The sequence below is a fragment of the Mustela putorius genome, unplaced genomic scaffold (assembly GCF_011764305.1).
Source record: "Mustela putorius furo isolate JIRA1106 unplaced genomic scaffold, ASM1176430v1.1 tig00000281_pilon_pilon_pilon, whole genome shotgun sequence".
NCBI lineage: Eukaryota > Metazoa > Chordata > Mammalia > Carnivora > Mustelidae > Mustela > Mustela putorius.
This window is the reverse complement of record NW_025421343.1, coordinates 16538944-16560455: the sequence shown is the minus strand read 5'-3', so window position 1 is coordinate 16560455 and position 21512 is coordinate 16538944. Positions and strand designations below refer to the sequence as shown.

General features: G+C 38.7%; 1 protein-coding gene across 1 annotated transcript in view; it reads right to left on the bottom strand.

Annotated features, from left to right (window-relative positions):
- CKAP2L (cytoskeleton associated protein 2 like) overlaps positions 1–21512 on the bottom strand; it is a 32216-nt gene that overhangs the window by 9204 nt on the left and 1500 nt on the right. Inside the window, exons 2-6 of the mRNA XM_045079137.1 lie at positions 20557–20623; positions 18674–18725; positions 10547–11799; positions 7102–7309; positions 2551–2706 (exon numbers count right to left, since the gene is read on the bottom strand). Of these exons, the coding sequence (XP_044935072.1) occupies positions 2551–2706; positions 7102–7309; positions 10547–11799; positions 18674–18725; positions 20557–20623 (1736 nt within the window). The remainder of the gene's footprint in view (positions 1–2550; positions 2707–7101; positions 7310–10546; positions 11800–18673; positions 18726–20556; positions 20624–21512) is intronic.

Below are 21512 nucleotides of genomic sequence, written 5' to 3'. Positions count from 1 at the left end.
ATATTTTAAAGTTGTTTATCTTTTCTTCATGGTTGTTTATTTTCTTTATGACTTCTCTATTTGTATATGAAAGCTCTCTCTACCATAACAACATTAAAATATTATCTAAATTAAAAAAAAAAAGAAAATGTGGTGTATATATACACAATGGACTATTACTCAGCCATCAAAAAGAATGAAGTCTTCCCATTTGAAACAACGTGGATGGAACTAGAGTGTATTATGCTAAGCGAAATAAGTCAGCCAGAGAAAGACAAGTATCAATGATTTTAGTCATATGTAGGATTTAAGAAACTAAACAGATGAACATAGGGGAACAGATGAAAAAATAAAATAAGATGAAAACAGAGAGGGAGACAAACCATAAGTGACTCTTAACTATAAAGAATAAACTGAGGGCTGCTGGAGGGGTGGTGGGTGGAGGGATGGGTTAAATGGGTGATGGGCATTAAAGAGGGCACTTGTGGTGAGCACTTTGTGTTACGTGTAAATGATGAATCACTAAGTTCTACTGCTGAAACCAATACTACACTATATGTTAACTAACTTGAATGAAAAAAAAAAGAAATATTGAGAAATTTAGATAGAGAAAAGTTTGGAATCAATTATATACTAATAAATACTCAGAAAACTAAGCAAAGGGAAAACAAGACAATAATTAACTTCAGGAAAATTAGAAGATCATGCTTGAAAGGTAAAATAACCTTAGTATCTATTACATGGTTCAATGTATTCATGTATTTCTTACATATTCATAACAATACGAACACAGTATTATTTATAACAACAGTGACCAGGATTTCCATATGACTCTAATGGAAATATGGAAGATGGCAAAATTTGCAGGGTACGTGTCAGAAAGAGGGTTAAATCCTTATCCTGCATAGTTGGAAATCTACAAATCATCTCTAAAACTGAAAAATCAAGAAATAGCAATCTAAGCACACTATCTGAAACTATCCAGGTAAATATGAAAATAATCTGTTTGCTCTGGGAAGTGGGAAATGGGAGGCCTTATGGAAGGAAACTTACTGGATGGTTTTGACTGTTTAAACTATGTGCATCTACAACTCTGATTTTGAACAATGGGAAGAGGTATGGTAGAATAGAAAATGACATGGAAAGTGACATTTAGGTGAAAAGAGTTATGAAACTTGGATGCAGTCTTTGTTAAAAAAAAGTCATATGGAGACAGTGGTTTCAGTAAGTCTTAGAATTAAATTTTTTTCATGTACTGGCTCTGAATTATTGCTGTGTGAATATTGATATGTTGGGCTTAATGTATCTTTAGTTTTTTTATGATGAGGTATAATTTTTAAAGTACTGCATATTGATTTAAGTTTCCATGCTATTACTTTCTACAAGTGTATATTTCTACGATGAGTGTAAAGTGAGACACATTCATTTAATAAGAACAGTAATTCTATTAGTTTACATGAAACACTATTTCTACTGAATAAATTAGGTTTTTTTTAAAATTAACTTCTTTTCAGCATAACAGAATTCATTGTTTATGCACCACACCCAGTGCTCCATGCCATAAGTGCCCTCTATAATACCCACCACCTGGCTCCCCCAACCTCCCACCCCTCGCCCCTTCAAAACCCTCAGATTGTTTTTCAGAGTCCATAGTCTCTCATGGTTCATCTCCCCTTCCAATTTCCCTCATCTCCCTTTGTCCTCCTTGTTATTTGTTATGCTCCACAAATAAGTGAAACCATATGATAATTGACTCTCTCTGATTGACTTATCTCACTCAGCATAATCTCCTCCAGTCCCGTCCATGTTGCTACAAAAGTTGGGTATTCATCCTTTCTGATGGAGGCATAATACTCCATAGTGTATATGGACCACATCTTCCTTATCCATTCGTCCGTTGAAGGGCATCTTGGTTTTTCCACAGTTTGGCAACTTTGGCCATTGCTGCTATAAACATTGGGGTACAGATGGCCCTTCTTTTCACTATATCTGTATCTTTGGGGTAAATACCCAGTAGTGCAATGGCAGGGTCATAGGGAAGTTCTATTTTTAATTTCTTGAGGAATCTCCACACTGTTCTCCAAAGAGGCTGCACCAACTTGCATTCCCACCAACAGTGGAAGAGGGTTCCCCTTTCTCCACATCCCCTCCAACACATGTTGTTTCCTGTCTTGCTAATTTGGTATCTCAATGTGGTTTTAATTTGAATCTCCCTGAGGGCTAGTGATGATGAACATTTTTTCATGTGTCTGATAGCCATTTGTATGTCTTCATTGGAGAAGTGTCTGTTCATATCTTCTGCCCATTTTTTGATATGATTATCTGTTTTGTGTGTGTTGAGTTTGAGTAATTCTTTATAGATCCTGGATATCAACCTTTTGTCTGCACTGTCATTTAGCAAATAAATTTTTAATTAAATGTACATAAAGGACTTGTGCTTCATAATCTATGTATAATTGATGAAGTAAATTAGAAGTTTACAATTACATTGTATGACTGCCATACTGCAAACAACAGACAACTAACATGAGAGAATTTTCTGGAAGTTACCCACCCAAGACAGATACTCACTGTTGCCCCATTTCTAATGGCCTCTTCGTACAGCCCAATAACATCAAAGGGACCTTTACTTGCCAACAACTTTGCTTTACAGATCCAGAATTTAGCAAATTTTTCAACCTCAGGAATACTGGACAATATGGTAAATACTGCATTAGAAGGTACACCCTGTTAAAAAAAAAAAATACCCACAGGTAATTATTACCATTTTGCTGTTATTCTCACATCTAATGTTCATCAGAGCAGTTATGCAGAAATCAGTCTGATTGCTTTTGCTTAATTTCTAAAAAATTCAAATTTACTGAGGTACAGTTTACATATAATAAAATGCATCCATTTAAACAGTGTATTTCAATAAGTTTTGACACTGGTCATTCAACTTTAAGAGTTACATGAGACCAAATTGTAAAATGTTTTTCACAGCTGAAGGTAAGGAATATGTTTACATTTTTATGCAAAACCAAACCCCAAACCACACCAAACCCAACCCTAAAGGAATCAACATTCATATATTTCTTACATATTCATAATAATGTGAACACTGAATAGTGAATAGAATTTCCATATGTTTCTAGCAGAAGTATGAAGGATGGCACAGGTAAGCAAGGGTCATGGGGTGTGTATATTTGTGTGTGTTGAAGATCCATGCAGCACATATAAAAAGGACTAATTCTCACAAAAAGTAACTTTAAGATATCCTCACTAATTTGGTCCCCTTCTGGCTTGTATCCAGAGCAGAGAGTGACATGGACCAGGAGGAATATGGGGAGTCACCATGACCAGAAACCCAGATACTGGCACACTCAGCTAAGCAGTGCCTCCCACTCCTCCTGAGAGGGGGAGGCCCCAAAGGTAAGCTCACAGTCAAGAATACTCAATGTCTGAGAAAACCAACATTGCGTGAAAGAGGCATAAATCTCAACAGAATTGAAGAAGAAATCAATGAGCTGAAAATTTGGCTGTGGGATTCTCCCAGAACTTAGTGTGTCAACAGAGAAATGAAGGGTATGAAAGAGAAGTTGAGAGTTCTGGAGGGACTATCTATTAATCAGGAATTCCAACACCCAAATAAGAGATGGAACATTCACCATAACTGATCAGACATGCATTTCAACAAATTCAATCAAGCAGAACACATAACAGGCTACATTTACAATGTAGTATAATTAGAATCTGGAAAAAAAGATAGTCAGGAAAAACAAAACAAAACAGAACTCTAGCTGGAAGTTAAAGGATATTTTTCTAAGATAACTTTCAGGTTAAAGAACTCAAAATGGAAATCTCCAACTATTTAGAGATGAACAATAATGAGCATGCTTGTCAATTATTAACCTATGGCCTCCTAGCTCCAAACCCACCTTTTATCCTCTGTTTTGGGGCACTGGGGCTGAAATTCTGTAAGTCACCCACTGTTTTCACAGCACAGGGTTCTGCCAGTATGGGGAAATAGAGGGAGACTGTGGGCATGGAGAAGAGAAGGATTTCCTCTTTCACCACCCCAGCAATGGTCCTTCACTCTGGCAGCAACAGTAGATTCTAGCCTCTGCCTTTTATCCTGGCACTTATAGATCCTGCCTCACTGTGCTCTCTCAGAGGCAAAAGCACCCAGTGGGTGGCATCCTTTCCTCAAGGTCTGAGTCCCAGCCCTGCTGGGTCCCTCCACCAGTTTTTGGTACAGCATCTTCTAGATAGTATTGCTTCCTTAGAGTTGGAGTTTATTTCTCCTAGTTTCTAGATTCTTTTTTTTTTTTAAATATTTTATTTATTTATTTGACAGATAGAGATCACAAGTAGGCAGAGAGGCAGGCAGAGAGAGAGGAGGAAGCAGGCTCCCTGCCAAGCAGAGAGCCCGATGCGGGGCTCGATCCCAGGACCCTGAGATCAGGGCCTGAGCCGAAGGCAGAGGCTTTAACCCACTGAGCCACCCAGGAGCCCCTCCTAGTTTCTAGATTCTAATAACCTCAATCTCTCTTCATTCCCCTTAGCCCAGTGGGTGATAGCTGCTTTCTGAAGTTAGCATCTTTGTTACCTAAGGTTCCCTTTTGCTGTCAGCCCTGTGTGTAGTACCCACATTTCCTCTGATGGTCCCTTGCCCTGATCAGGATGATTCTGAGAGCTCTGATCCCGTCTCCAGAGTTCCCCTGTGGGATTGTGCCGCAGTTATATTCCATGGATTTTGTTTGATACCACATCCTTCTTGTTCTCCTTCCCTTCTGGGCCCACATCCCCAATCCTCTCTGTTTTCCCTGGGACCCTCTTCCTAATAAATTACCTTCACACAAATTCTCCTCTTTGGGTTTGCTTCTAGGGAACTTACATAAAACATTGTGAAACACCCTTTACATTACATTCATTCTATTAGAATACCTGATGCAGTTTCTGTTTTTCTGAGTTGACTGACTAATATAGAACCTTACCTAATCAAACATAAAGGATATGACCAAAGCTAAATTCAGAGGCAAATTTATAGCGTTAAAATGTATTTTTAAGAAAATAAGATGGACATAAATGATTTAAGCTTTCAACTAAAAAGTCTAATTAAAAACAATAAACATAAAAACAGATTCAGACATTGATGCAAGAGGAAAAAATAATTAAAACCGCAGAGATGGCTGTTTAAAAAGATTGATAGAGAAATCTTTAAATAAAAGGCACAGAATCACTAAAATACAAAACAAAACAAAATAGAACAATGGTCACAGAAAAAATAGAAAAGATATACCCAAAACTATGGTCCATAGTCTAGATGACTTTATGAGCAAGTTCTTATTAAAGCTTCAGAGAAAAAATAATTCTCATGTTGTATAAACTATTTTCAGAGTACAAGGGAAGAGGAAAATGCCCAACTTAACTATCAGGGCAAGCTTAATACTAATATTAGGGAAATACAAGAAAAGACAACAAAAGAGCATATATAAAAATCTGAAATAAAATAATTGCAACTCACAAAAATATATACTTCATTTTTCTATGTGCCTACCCACGTGGTATGTACATGCATAAAAGCTGTTTGGATGGATAATTGGCAATAGTGGTCAGGTCTAGGGAGAAGCCTGGGATCCATAATTGGTGTGTGTGCATGCATGCACAGATGTGCTTGGTGGGGAGGTCTAGTCATTTTCTCTTTGAAATGTTTTAAATTTTATTATTATTATTATTATTATTATTAGAGGGAGGGAGGGGCAGAGGGAGCCAGAGAATTTTAAGCAGGCTCTGTGCTCAGGCATTGTGCAAAGCTAGGCATGGGGCTCAGTCTCATGACCCTGAGATCATGATCTGAGCTGAAATCGAGAGTCCTGATGGTTAACCAACTGAGCCACCCAATTGTCCCTGAAATGTTTTTAATAATAAGAATGCATTCATGGGGGTGCCTGGGTGGCTCAGTCCATTAAGCGTCTGCCTTCGGCTCAGGTCATGATCCCAGGTTTCTGGGATTGGGTCCCACATTGGGTTCCCTGGCCAGTGGGGAGTCTGCTTCTCCTTCTCCTTCTGTAGCTCCCTCTGCTTCTCTCTCTGTGCCAAATAAATAAATAAAATCTAAAACAAAAATTGTTAAAGAGTGTATTCATGCATTTTCTTTAATACAATGCAAATAAAAGAAAGAGCAACAACAAAAAAAGAACTGAACTTTAGTTCTACCAAAGGGAAATAATTAATGTTTAACTAAATTTTGTGAAAAAATTGCCTGGAATAGAGCTACATTGAAGGTTTCCTTTTTCTGTTGCTGTCCAATGCCATCAGCCAAAGGACAGAATTTGGTTTGCTTCAGGCAAGGACATTAGTATAGATGTCTACCCAATTGTTTTTAATTAATATATTTTTCCTTCAAGGCATCTCCTAGGGATCATAGCCTTTGCTTACCATCTCCTTTATCCTTATCTACAGAATCCAAGATATAATTTAGCTGCCAATTATAGCTACCCAAAGTCATCAGGATAACCCAATTTTATACATGATCTTGCCTTTGACTTCAGCTTCATATCACTCCTTGACCTTGATGCCTAAAGAAGGCAAAATTCCTTTTGGATCCCTTGAGAGGCAGACTGCTTGGATTAGTTTTCCAATTTCTTTGTGCCACAGTTTCATTTGTAAAGTGGGCATGGTAATAGTTGTTATTGATAATTGTACGAGATCATGTAAATAAAGTGTTAGAACAGTGTCTGGCATATAAGAACCTTTATTTAAGTGCATGTCATAATTATTATTGCTATTCTATATTTAAAAAAGCAGATGAATTTCTGCCAAGACCAAGGTTATCTCTCTTACACTATATTTAAGAAAAATATTTAAAAACTGTAAAGTTCGGGGTGCCTAGGTGGCTCAGTGGGTTGGGCCTCTGCATTCGGCTCAGGTCGTGGTCTCGGGGTCCTGGGATTGAGCCCTGCATCGGGCTCTCAGCTCAGCGGGGAGCCTGCTTCCCTCTCTCTGCCTGCCTCTCTGCCTACTTGTGATCTCTCTCTCAAATAAATAAATAAAATCTTAAAAAAAAAAAAAAAACTTAAAAACAAAACAAAACTATAAAGTTCTAGGCCAAAGCTTTGGGAACTTATCCTCTTTACTCACCTCCTCAATGAGTTGCAGACATTGTGTTAGAGTGCTGTTAATTTTGTTGGACAGTTCAAGTTGTGCTTTCTTTTCTTCTTCTTCTTCTTCCATACTCTTCCAGAATGAAATATTCATTTCCTCTATTATTTTTCTTTTTGTTTTAAGTTCCATAGGAGGCCGCTTATAGATTTTCCCCTTAGATTTCTGCCATTCTTCCAGTTGTTTCCTGTTATAAAATTAAGAGTTGGGGGATGGGAAAATGCTTTAGGTTTCTTTTTTGTATGTAAGTCACACTTTCAAAGTATAAGATATGCATAGATTGAGTACCACTAAATACCTTCAACTACGCACAAAGTCAGGAGAATAGAGTTAAAAACAATTTACAAATGGGTAATCGCCACAATGGTTGCTCCTATCCTTCAGAAGGCAGATTGCAGAGGGATTACTAGGATGTCACTCTTCAAATGCCTTGACTTCATGATTATTCTTCATTATTTTTCTCTAAAAATTTTTATTTCACCTGTATATTACTTCTGGCATTTGCTTTCCTAAAATATCCCTCCACCTCTGAGATCACAAACTCAGCACTCCATTTCTCTTACCATAAGCTCTCTATCTGCCACTCAACCAGACCCCCAAACCTGCATTCTGCCCTTAATAGGGTCTTGGCCAGAGTTACCCACTTTTCCCGGTTCATTAGCACTCTCCTGGCCACACATGACCACCTTTCTTCCTAAACAAGATCAATAACTTCAGGAATCGTAAGTAGCTAGTCTCTGATGGTGGCCAAATCTTAATCCTCACTCTCCTCCACCCGCTCCTGCTTCTAAGCAGTCAACAGGTTACTGTTGGAAGAGGTACCAAGACCCATAGACTCAAGCATGTGAGTGTAGGCTCTTCAGCTTCTTTAAATTACTACATGTTTATAACTCACAGATGTACATTTCAAGCCAGATTTTCCCCTAGAGCCCCAAACTTTATAAAACCCACTGCCTAGTTGGTGTTTTTTAATTTGATGTTTGACAGTCACTTCAAATTTAATGCTCTCTAAAATAAAGGTCTTGATGTTCATCTCCAAACCTGTTCCCAAATAACCTATATTGGTATATAGTACCCCAATCTACCCAGTTGCTGGGACCTAGAATGAGGGGTTGTCTTTACATAGTTCTTTCTTTCTCTCACATCTGACACAACATTGTACAGACAGTAGGCTTCTTATCTCTACTACCATGACCCGAGTCTGTATCACTGTCACCTTCTTCCTAAAATGCTGTAGCAACTTCCTTCCTAACTCATGTCCTTGCTTCCACGCTCACCCTCAACAAATTCATCATGTGCCCAGTAGCCAAAGTAGTTTTTAAAGTGTAGACAGACCATGTCACTGCTCATACCCCTTTCCCTCTTACTCTATCCCCACCAGGAGCTTTGATGTTCCTTCAGTTACTTGACCCACCCTCATTCCTGTCTCAAGGTCTTGAATTATCATCTTCATTCAGTCCTCTGCTCAAATGACACCTCTTAGAAGAGATAATTATGTGTATTATTTAATTTCATCAATGTGTTGATTTTCTGTCTTCTCCACTAGAATGCAAGTTCTATGAAGGCAGACACCTTGGATGTCCCAGTGCCTAGCTCAGTGTCTAGAACCCACAAGGGTTCAGTAACATATAGCAAAATTCACCTTTTTTGGGAAGTGTATGGTTCTGGGAGATTTGACAAATTCACAAAATCATGTCACCCGAACTATAATATAATCCCTTCAAAAATTCCTTCATGCTTCGTGGAAGTCAACCCTTCTCATCCTCAGCTGCCGGTGATCACCGATCTGTTTTCTGACCTTATGGTTTTGCTCCTTCCAGAATGTCAATAACTAATTAACCCTTGTTTCTCTCCTTGACTCTAGAGCATAATCCATAGTGCTTATTTCAGCCCCAAGTGCCCCAACTCCTTCACCCTCATGGTAACCACCTGCTTAATGACAGAAGTTGAGATGTCTGGCATGTGTTTCCTCTATGTTCCTGACATTCTTCCTCTCTCAGACTTCCTTCCAATCATAAATGAAGGGGAAACTTAACTTTTTCTAAGCCAACTTATTCCCAGGACCTCAGTGCTGTGATTTTATTATTCCAGTACTTTCCACATAGACACCAGAAAAAAAGCTCCATGAAGTTAGAGTGTGACTGTGTGCTCTCACCACTGTATCTCCCAGGAGCCCAACACTCTGTAGGTGTTGAAGGAACACTCAAGCAATGAGTGAGTGGTCTGTCCTGCTCCAGACTCATCTTGTGTAATCAAACACAGACTGCACACCCCACACTGTCTTAAAGACCCAACATCTGTTATCTGGTCTAGACTGTGGGCTCCAGGGGGAGGGACTCTGATTTCCTCATTCACCAGCTTGGAGTCTTTATACTCAGTTTTCTTTTTGCTCAGAAGGCTCATCCTTCTTTTTGTCACTATCCTTTTCCTAGATCACATGTCACTGTTGAAAGTACCTCCTTGATCCTTCTATCTAAAGAAGTCAGCTCAAAAAAAAAAAAAAAAAAAAAAAAAAAAAAAAAGTCAGTTCAGCCTTTCTCTCTCAATCACATCACCCTAAATTAAGCTGTTTGTTTTCTGTTTCTTTGGGAGGGCAGAGAACTTGGTGGTAGTATTCAGGGCTATATTCAGAGAATAAACCCTGCCCTCTCTTCATCCTGTTATACCTTGTATACCTTCTACCTACCATCTAATTTTACATGTTCCTTTAGCCCTTGTCAGGAATCTTCTTATTTTCTAGCCCACCCAAGTGTATAAAGGTGCTTCTCCTGGGAGGTTCACCACACTGTGACTCTATCTAGTCCAGTGAAGACAGTGTGAAGACTTTTGGCTTGGTTTCCAGCTACATGTATGTTAATGTGAACCTCCAGCACCCTGAGATCCCCATTTCTACTGTCTGAACTCTGGGTGTGAACTCGCTGCTCCTCTTTGTCTTAGCTTACCTTTCAAAACTTGGCCTGCTCACACTCATGGAGGTTTCCTGTTCTTTCTTCCCTGATCACGCTCCTGGATGTAGCCACTGGTCTGCTTAACAAGGGACTACCAACTCCCCACTTCCTAGCTATATAAAACCACTACTCTGGCTCTTCCCACTCCGCCCTCTTACACTGTTGTTTAGTTCCTGCAAGGTACTTCTTGAATGAGTAGCCTGCTTCTACAACCCCTATGTCTTAATCAAACATTCTGTTTCAATTTTGTTTTAAAAAATAATTTCAAGCATACAGAAAATTACAGGGAATAATTTATAACACACATATGTCCCACCTAGCTCTATCAAGTCAATATTTGTTATACTTGCTTCCAATCTTCTTTCTTTCAGGGTTGTAGCTAAAAATCACTCAGAAGCCCTTATTTATGGCCTGAATATTTCTGATGGTCAATTGCCTAATCTTAAATTGCAAAATTATGGAATTAAGCAAAGTACCTTCGATCCTCTGCTGTGATCTTCTTCTTAATATTTGGATTAGTCTGGGTCTCATTTGGGACTCTTCCTCCACTTATGGTTTTGTTACCAGCTTGAGTTTTGGGAGCTGTTTTATTGAGAAAATGGTTCTGGGGAAGAGTCTTTTTCAACTTGGAGTCCAAAGTCTGTGCTTTTTGTTGATAGCTGTTGCTGCATTTATTCCTATTGGTTCTATTTGTTATGTTAGGGGTACTTGGGATGACCGAATTAAAACTGCCAACTGCCAAATTAGGCCTTTGGCTTATGGCTCTTGAATTTTGCAGTGCACATGATGTCTGAGTTCTAAAACAAGGTCGGGTGGATTTCTGATCTTGCTTAATGTTTGGATGTCTGTTATTAAAGCCTCCCTGAAGCACAGTAGGGCATGTCCAGGATTTGGTTTGTTTTATTTTCTGTTCAGTAACAATGTGTGATTTAAACTTAGTTTCATTTGGTCTTTCATATTTATCTCTATTAACCTTTATATCCTTTATGTCCTTGACCACTGGTTTATTTGGTGCCTGAGTTCTACTAAGGATCTGAACATTGTGAGAGGGAACTGTCTTTGGGAGTTTTTCTCCTGGTCTGGCAAGATTTGTTCCTCTAGAGAGTTGCTGTGATTTTACTGGTGGTATCCTAATTTGTGTTTTTCCAACAAATTGTTTATTAACTCTGTCTTTCAGAACAGCACTATTCCCGGAACTTTTGCCCAAGGCTTGTTTGGGAGCCAAACTGCTCTTGATTTTATTATAAGAGTTAGTCTTTGGTTTACTTATTGTCCATAATTCAGGATTTGACTTCCTTTCAGAGTCTGGTAAGGTTTGGGGCAAGTTCTCTTTGTTCATCTCTTTTAGACAGCTATCCAAGGGTTCATGTTCAATATGGTTATTGTCCACAGAGTCTGAACATTTAGTAGTTGCTTGATATGCTACCTGCTGCTTTGCAGTTTTCAATTCTTGCACATTAAGTGAACCTATAGTTTTTCTAGATAATTCTCCAGTAGTGGATGACCCAGCTTTATGCTGTGGTTGATGACTGCTGGAAGGCTTGCAGTTTGAATTAGAAGAAACACATCCTGAAGTCAGCCTTTTACCCAGAAGTTTTGGTGCCTCCAACTTTGGGTTCTGGGGTCCTGTATTATTGGCAGGTCTGGGTTGGAGTTTAATGCTGATGGGTCTTGTACCTTTGGTAGGCAAAGCAACACGATTGGTAACATCTTTTTTGGGTATAATATGCTAAAAAGACAAAGAGACACATCAAAAAAATAAATTCATAACAATAACTCAGTTTTAAAAACAAAAAAATTAGTAAAAAAACTAAAAAATTAGTTATTCAGAATTTCATTTAAGACAGCTAAATCTGAGAAAATAAAGGCATGAGTTGGGGGAGGGGCAGAGGGATAGGGAGAAAATCGTAAGCAGACTCCCCACTGAGTGCAGAGCATAGAGACCAATGAGGGGTTTGACTTGCAGCTTTATAAGGGACTCGATCTCATGACCCTGAGTTCAAGACCTAAGCTGAAACCAAGAGTCAAGATGCTCAACCAATGGAGCCATTTGGTGTCGTGTCCCTATAAGGTCTTTATAATTTGAGCTTTCACTAGAAATATACCAGAATATTTTAGCTTAATAGAATTAAGCAGAGATGCAGTGAACACACAAAAATTACATTTAAAAAATAGAATTTGCCTCAGTTGAACAAGTTTTTGCTGAATGCCCAATATGTCCCAAATGAAGTGTCCTTCTAGGGACTCTGGAAAGATATATACATAATAAACTAATGTTAGGGTACCTCCCAAGTTCTTCCTAGTAGTACTGTGTATCGCTACACTATTTTTTTTTTTTTTAAACAACACTGCTTTTGTAAAGGTCACAGGGTCACTCAAGAACCTTTGTCTCATCCCTGGAGATCAGTGGCAAGGGTAGGTGGTAGGTGCTGGGAGACCTGAGATACTCTGGAATCGTTTTCAATGAAGTTTTGCATTTCAGTAGAAAGTTAGTTATACTTGTAAAGTCAGGACAGGGTTTTAAGGTTAGATTCTACATTATCAACAAGTAAATGTTTCATTCATGTGATTTAATCTTGGATAAGAAAGGTAGGACTAGGTTATAGAGAATTTAAAAAAAACTAGGGATAGGAGTTTATTTAGTTTTTTAAAAATTTTTAAGCAGTTCTTTATTTTTTTAAAGATTTTATTTATTTATTTGATGGAGAGATCACAAGTAGGCAGGCAGAGAGAGAGGGGTAAGCAGGCTCCCTGCTCAGCAGGGAGCCTGATGAGGGGTTCGATCCCGGGACCCTGAGATCATGACCTGAACTTAACACAGAGGCTTAACCCACTGAGCCACCCAGGTGCCAGGGGATGGGAGATTAGAATTGATACAGTAAATAATTGGAGCAATTGTGGATTCCAGAGCATTTGCACTAAAAACAAGTTTCAGAAAGGAGAATTTGGCAGATATTTGTAGATTATATGTCTCCAGGGGAAGATATGGGAGTGCTAGAGTTACCACTCTTTACTTTTGATTTGGTAATATTGTTGAGAAAAACTTTGTGAATGTTTAAAGAAAGTCTGTAACCAAAACCACTTGGCATTAAGGGCAAAGAGATGTCCGCTCTAGAATGGTATGCGAATGGTGGTGTTGCTGGTCATGGTATAGGGGAGGGTTGGAAGTGGGAGGCAGGGAGATGGATGGATAACCACATGGCTATAGGGGGTTATTGCTTGAGTCCCAATGTTTACATCTACCTCTCACCACTCTATTATTGCTTACTGAAGAGGCAGGGATGATGGTATCAAAGTTTCCAAACATGTCTAACATGTGCTATTCCTTAGTTGTTGTTGTTGTTGTTTAAAGATTTTATTTATTTATTTGTCAGACAGAGAATGCACAAGCAGGGGGAGCAGCAGGCAGAGGGAAAAGCAGGCTCCCCGCTGATTAAGGAGCCACATGTGGGACTCAATCCCAGGACTCAAGGATCATGACCTGAGCTGAAGGCAGACAGGGTTAACTCACTGAGCCACCCAGGCATCCTTAGGCGTTCTTCTTTTTCTCCTTTTTTAAAAAATTGAAATATAATTTGTATCACAAAGAATTCCCCATTTTAAAGTTTGTAATTCAGTGGGTTTTAGTATATTCACAGGGTTGTATAACCATTGCCACTCTCTCGTTCCAGAATATTTTCATCACCCCAGAAAGAAATCCCATACCTGTTAGAAGGCATTCCTCATTTCCCTGTCCCCACAAATAGTGGCAACCACTAATCTACTTTCTGCCTCTACCGATTTGCCTAGTCTGGACATTTTGTGTAAATGGCGTCATACAATATGTGGCCCTCTGTGTCTGGCTTCTTTCACTTAGCAGAATGTTCTTGAGGTTCACCCATATTGTAGCATGTATCAGTCTTCACCACTAATTTTCAATAAAAAACTTTATTTTTAAGAACAGTTTTAGGTTCAAAACAAACTTGAGTGATAAGTGCAGAGAATTCTCCTATACTCCTTGTTTGCACACATGCACTGCATTACTTTTAATGGATGAATAAATATTTTATTTCATGGATATACCACATTTTCGTTATTCCCTCATTGACTGATGGACATTTAGGTTGTTTACACTTTTTAGTTATTATGAATAATGTTGCTGTGAACATGTTATCAGCTTTTGTGTGAGCATGTTTTCAGTTCTCTTGGATATATACATAGGAGTAGAATTGCTAGGTCATATGGTAACTCTGTTTAAATTCTGAGGACCTGCTAAACTGTTTCCCAAAGTGGCTGCCGCATTTTACTTTCCCACTAACATTGTATAAAAGTTCTAATTTCTCCATATCCTCCTCAATCCTTGTTATCTGTCTTTTTTTTATTATAACCATCCTAGTGGGTGTGAACCATCCTTGTGGTTTTTATTTGCATTTCTCTGATGGGTAATGATATGGAACATCTTTTCATCTCTTATTGGCCATTTGTATATCTCCTTTGGAGAAAGGTCTATATAGATCTTTTGTCCATTTTATTATTATTATTATTTTCTTTTGTCCATTTTAATTATTTGTCTTTTTAATTGCTGACCTGCAAGAGCTCTTTATATATCCTGGATAGTAGGTCCTTATCATATATGACTTGCAAATATTTTCTCTTTTGTTCAGTTTTTATATCTTTATTTGAGATCAGCCTGACCTTTGCTAATTTATTGTAAGTGGTAGAACTGGTTCTGCAGTTTTAAGTATTACATTGAGAGAAAATCTAGACTTAGAAGAGCCATCAGGCTAATAGAATAGTCTGCAATCAATATGCAAATACAGAGAATTAAGGCTGAAATTTTATTATTATTATTATTTTAAGATTTTATTTTTAGGTAATCTCTGCACCCAACATGGGGCTTGAACCTACAACCCTGAGATCAAGGTTGCCCCTGAGCCATATCCAGGTGCCCCCAAGACTGGAATTGAGCCCCTCCATTTGAGAGGGAAAGCGAGCTGCCGAAGAAGGTCAGGCAGGGTATTAGGGGCAGGGTTGAAGGTGGAACTTCAGTCTCTAACTCTTGTTCTCTGATGACTCACTGCAGAATTGATGGATCAAACTGATTAAAAAAAAAAAAATCAAAGACTGTAGAAGAGGGAACAATTGATCTAAACTGAATTTGGTCGCTTTATTTTGGACATATGAAGCCAGGGGAGAGAGAAAATGCACAAAGGATATGACGAGGGTTTATATTACAGCAGGTTTACTGAATATATGCTAGGCACTGTGCTAGACTCTAAGGGCATGCAAGATGAGAAGGGAAGATACTTACCACTGAGGAGCACTAATAGCAAAGATATATGCACAAAAAAATTATGATATGATGAAATGAGGGCTGTAGTAAGGCTGAAAGAGATTGCAAAGCTCATCTCATCAGTGTTTTTCAAGCACTTTTGTTCATATATGTCCAAAATAACTTTGACAAACCCTGTGCCTTTTCATACTTTTTCTTTTTTTTTTTTTTAAAGATTTTATTTATTTATTTGTCAGAGAGAAAGCGAGCGAGATCGAGCACAGGCAGACAGAGTGGAAGGCAGAGTCAGAGGGAGAAGCAGGCTCCCTGCGGAGCAAGGAGCCCGATGTGGGACTCGATCCCAGGACGCTGGGATCATGACCTGAGCCGAAGGCAGCTGCTTAACCAACTGAGCCACCCAGGTGTCCCACCTTTTCATACTTTTTAAAGTTAAGATTTAAAGTAAAGTTTTTCATTGTTAGTTTAAATTAGTTGTAAAGGATGTAATTTCAGGCACAGTGTAAATATTGGCATTTTAAGATAAATGAAATTTGACACTCACTATAATTCATTTAGAAAACCATACAAATATATTCTTCTTTAAAAATTGAAAACATGGGGTGCCTGGGTGGCTCAGTTGGTTCAGCGTCTGCTTTCAGCTCAGGTCTTGATCTCAGGGTCCTGGGAGGGAGCCCCATGTTGGGCTCCTTGCTCATTGGGGAGTCTGTTTCTCCCTTTCCCCTTTCTTCTTCTTGTTCTCTCTCTTTCTTATGTGCATGCTCTCTCTCTCTCTCAAATGAACAAAACGTTAAAAAAAAAAAAATGAAGGGGTGCCTGGGTGGCTCAATGGGTTAAAGCCTCTGTCTTTGGCTTGGGTCACGATCTCAGGGTCCTGGGATAGAGCCCCACATCGGGCTCCCTGCTCAGCAGGGAGCCTGCTTTCCCCTCTCTCTGCCTGCCTTTCTGCCTATTTGTGATCTCTGTCTGTCAAATAAATAAATCTTAAAAAAAAAAAAATGGAAAACATAACACCTTTCCCTTTTTCCTTGGGTCTCTTTTTGTTCCAGTTAACCACAAAAATTTTAACCTAGATTTCTGTGCTTAGAAGCTTATAGTTCATTACCCTATCATACTTCTCAACATATATATGTTTATATGTATATATGTAGTGTGTGTGTGTGTGTGTGTGTGTGTATTTCCTCTGAATAACTCCATGAGAAAACTCCTATTATTTTCATTTTACAGATAAAGTTATATAACTTGCCCATCGTTATGTTTGCTTTGGCAGCACATATAATAACTTGCCCAAGGTCATTTAGCTAGAAAATGAAGAAGTTAGGATTTGGACCTAGTCAGTTTTTAACAATTATATATCATAGTTTCTCAATAAATTTAAGGGTATGGCTCCAAGGAATCCTTTCAGATATTGGTTCAATATATTAAACTGCCAGATAGGAACAGAAAATGAAAAACTTTGTGTTCCTTTGAGTAGCAACACTGCAGTAAGAGTATGCCAGAAAAGCTTTGTTCAAGTCTTGAGTCTGTATAATTACTGGCTGTATAATTTTGGCAAAGTATTCAATTTCTTTGAGCCTTAGTCCTCTCATTTGTAAAATAACAATAATGATATATATCTTCTAGGAAGTGTGTCATAACGTCCTATTTTTCACAAGATAGTTTTTATTTATTATCATTAGCCCAACATAACAGTACCTCCTTTTATTCATGAAGGTATCTGGACATTAAATCATAAGGCCACTTTTCTTACAGGGTTCTTTTGAATATTAATTGAGGTATTATATTTAAGTGTCTCACCCAGTATCAGAATGATAAGTACTCAAATGTTAGCTGTTATAATTAGGTATGAAAATGTTTTATAAATTTTTTATAAATTATAAGGCATTATACAATTGTAATGATGACTATTATTTGCCTAGGCTTCTTAGTTCATCCTGTTCCATACTTGCCTTTCCCACTTAATTTTTATCTTCACAACTGGGTAAAAAAGAGGTAGGCATCACCCCATTTAAGAGATGTCTTTCTGAAATCAGTATTGTCAGCTTCCCAGAGAAGCCTCTGGGAACTCTGAATGAGGATGCTTTTTTCCCAGCAGATTTTTCGTTTAATACTTGTGTGCTACACTAATTCAATCTACATGAAGTAGAAGTCTAACCCAGTGATCACATCATGATCTGCCAGTGTTCTTATATTTTCTATCGTTCAGTGTCTAATGATGTTATATGTAGCCTTTCAGAAGGCTAATTTCTTCCACTTAAACCTTGAAAATGTGAGGATCCTCTACCACTCTATCCATAATATAGCTGAACTGTTTAGGAAGCATAGCTTGTTAGTAGCTTGGAAGATCTAATATAGGTGTTCCCTTTAAATGAGCCATTTAACTTCATGGCAGCATACCCAAGTGGTTAAGACCACAGGTTCTCACTCTCATGACTTGAGCCAAAATCCAGAGTCAGTCACTCAACTGCCTGAGTTACCCAGGTGCCCCCCAAATGATGATGACTATATTTTAAAGATGTATTTAATTTATTTATTTGAGAGAGAGAGAGAGAGAGAGAGAAAGAGTGAGTCCATGAGCAGGGGGAGGGGCAGAGGGAGAGGATCTCAAGCAGACTCCGTGCTGAGACGTGGGGCTCGATCTCATGACCCTGAGATCATGACCTGAGCTGAAATCGAGAATCAGCCACTTAATGGGCTGAGCCACCCAGACACTCCCAACATGATTATTTTTATTTATTTATTTTTATTAATTTATTTATTTTCAGAAAAACAGTATTCATTATTTTTTCACCACACCCAGTGCTCCATGCAATCCGTGCCCTCTATAATACCCACCACCTGGTACCAACCTCCCACCCACCCTGCCACTTCAAACCCCTCAGATTGTTTTTCAGAGTCCATAGTCTCTCATGATTCACCTCCCCTTCCAATTTACCAGTTAGAATGGCCAAAATTAACAAAACAGGAAACAACATGTGTTGGAGAGGATGTGGAGAAAGGGGAACCCTCTTCCACTGTTGGTGGGAATGCAAGTTGGTGCAGCCTCTTTGGAGAACAGTGTGGAGATTCCTCAAGAAATTAAAAATAGAACTTCCCTATGACCCTGCCATTGCACTACTGGGTATTTACCCCAAAGATACAGATGTAGTGAAAAGAAGGGCCATCTGTACCCCAATGTTTATAGCAGCAATGGCCACGGTCGCCAAACTATGGAAAGAACCAAGATGCCCTTCAACGGACGAATGGATAAGGAAGATGTGGTCCATATACACTATGGAGTATTATGCCTCCATCAGAAAAATGATTATTTTTTGAAAGACTAATTTCTACTTACAGATTTAGAAGGTGGAGGATTCAGACAATTGCTCTTGGCTTTTAGATAAGGCCTATAAAAGACAAAATAAGATTAATTCTTACTACAGAAGGGTCAGCAAGGCCTGGGAAGTATGATGATTAAGTATGATGATGATTTATTAAGATTAGAATTTTAAATCATTGGAATTTCTGTATATTGTAAAATAATTCAAAATTATATGCAATAAAGTCTCCCAATTACCCCTTTCTTAGTCCTGTTATTCTACTCCTCAGCAACCACACCACTCTTACCCATTTTTTTGTGATCCTTTCAGAAATGTCCTATGCATAAATGCAGCATTCTAACAAGATTAATGAAATACATGTCCTCTTCATATTCACATACTGTTGTTCATTGAAACATCATTTCTTGAATACTGCAGTATGCAATATTGTAGAGATATGATGTCAAGAAGGTAATTAACAGCTTCTTTGAAAAACTTCCATTTTCAAGTTTTAAGTAACTTCAGATAATGAATATTCAGAGGTGAAAAAAGAGATAGAATTAAAAGAACAGGAGCACATATGAAATCTAGCCAGTGAGCAGAAAATGTAACAGTGGATAGGAAAGTAGAGGAGTTTAGAGGGGTTCAGTCTGCATGGATCAAAAACAATTCCCAGACTAAAAGGGACTTTGCTCATGATTTGCTGTTAGTTTCCCACATCTTGAACATAAACCCTGGAGGGGGAGGGACCTCTCTGTCTTGTTAAGTACCACATCTCCAGAACCAAGAGTGACTGATATATTATATGTATTAAATAAATATTTGTTGAATAAATGAATTAAATTTATTTAATCAAGGAAATAGAGTTGAGTAAAACTCCAAAGTTAAAGGAAACTAAAATAAAGGATCAAAGCTAACTTTGTAAAAATCCTCTTCCTCTTCATTCACATATATCAATGTTAAGCAAGAGGACTAATAACACCACTACAATGGCAAGATGTTGATGGAAGATAAAAGTGAAATGGTCATATTCTGTCCAACTCAAGAGTAAGTGCTGAGAGAATGGCCAAAGACCATTGTTGGGCTGGAGGATGTTGGTGTGGAGCTATGGAGGACTGACTATAACTGGCTCTCCTGCCTTAGCAAGGAACAACAAAACCAGGGTCATTCAACTCCTTGACCTTTTCTAGCCTTCACAAGAATCACTTCCCCAGGAATAAACGCAGGGATAGGAAAAACTTCCAGCATTGTAGGTAATACCGTGGATCTCCCCCCCATCCCCCACTTTAGAGACTGTCATAATATTAGTGCTTAACCTGCTCAGGTTTTTTTTTTTTGTTATGTTTGGACCAATGTACTCTTTTCTGAGTTATCATAGGCTCTCAGTGCAGTTTGAGTAGACTGCAAACAAAAGGGCTATTTTTTTTTTTAAAGATTTTATTTATTTATTTGACAGACAGAGATCACAAGTAGGCAGAGAGGCAGGCAGAGAGAATGGAGGAAGCAGGCTCCCCGCTGCACAGAGAGCCCAAGGCGGGGTTCAATCCCAGAACCCTGGGATCATGACCCGAGCTGAAGGCAGAGGCTTTAACCCACTGAGCCACCCAGGCACCCCAAAAGGGGCTATTTTTTTTTTTTTAAAGAGTATGTCCTTTCTTTAAAAAAAAAAATGTTTATTTGATAGAGAGAGAGAAAGAGAGTACAAACAGGGAGAGAAGGAGAAGTAGGCTCCCCACTGGGCAGGGAGCCCAACATGGGGCTCCATCCCAGGACCCTGGGATCATGACCTGAGCTGGAGGAAGACACTTAACCAACTGAGCCCCCTAGGCACCCCCAAAAGACTATGTTTTGAAAGGCTTTAAATTGCTAGTAGCAAAGAGGCCAACAAAACTTGCATAATTGTGTGAGACAAACTCACTTGGTGTTTTGGCACTTCAGTTTTCCCTTGGCTGCTAGGTACTCCTGGAGCTTTCTCTGCCGCTCTTCTGCAAAATAGGCAGGAAAACAAACAGCAGAACTTTAGTTGTAGATTTCTTTTTTAGTATTTTATTTATTTATTTGAAGGAGAGAGATCGCAAGTAGGCATAGGGGCAGATGGGGCGGGGGGAAGCAGGCTCCCCGCTGAGCAGAGAGCCCGATGTGGGACTCCATTCCAGGACCTGAGCTGAAGGCAGAGGCTTAACCCACTGAGCCACCCAGGTGCCCCTAGTTGGAGATTTTAACTAATATTCTAAAAGATGGCACTCTTCTGTAATAATTTTGGCTTTGGACTGTCCATATGTTACAAAGTTCCTAACCCCACAAATTTGCCTCCAAGTTAATGTCTATATTAAAAATATTATCAGTATGCCATGTCCTATACTAAACTCTTCATAATTACATTACTTTCTTTAATCCACACAACAATCCTATGTGGTATTTTACAGGCTGAAATCTAAAGAGGGTAAATGATATGCCCAAATCACCTAGCTAATATGTAGCAAAGCCAGGATTTGAAACCAGGTTTATCCAACTCCAGAGTCCTTGCTCACAGTCACTGTTCTCAGCTATAACGTATTATGTTTTACATGAAGAAATCTGTTATTGGCTTATCAGAGCTGGTTAACCAGTCCTGGTCTTTTTTTTTTTTTTTTTTAATATTTTATTTTTTTAAGTAGGCTCCACGCCCAGCATGGATCTCAATGTGAGGTTTGAACTCATGACCCTGAGATCAAGACCTGAGCTGAAATCAAGAGTTGAATGCCTAACCAACTGAATCACCCAGGAGCCACTTGGTCTGGTCTTATTGTTTTTTGGTTTTTCGACAGGGATGAAGATTTTTGCCAAAAACCCTTACATGGTTTTCTTTGAGCCTGAGGACAAAATAGGTTAGGG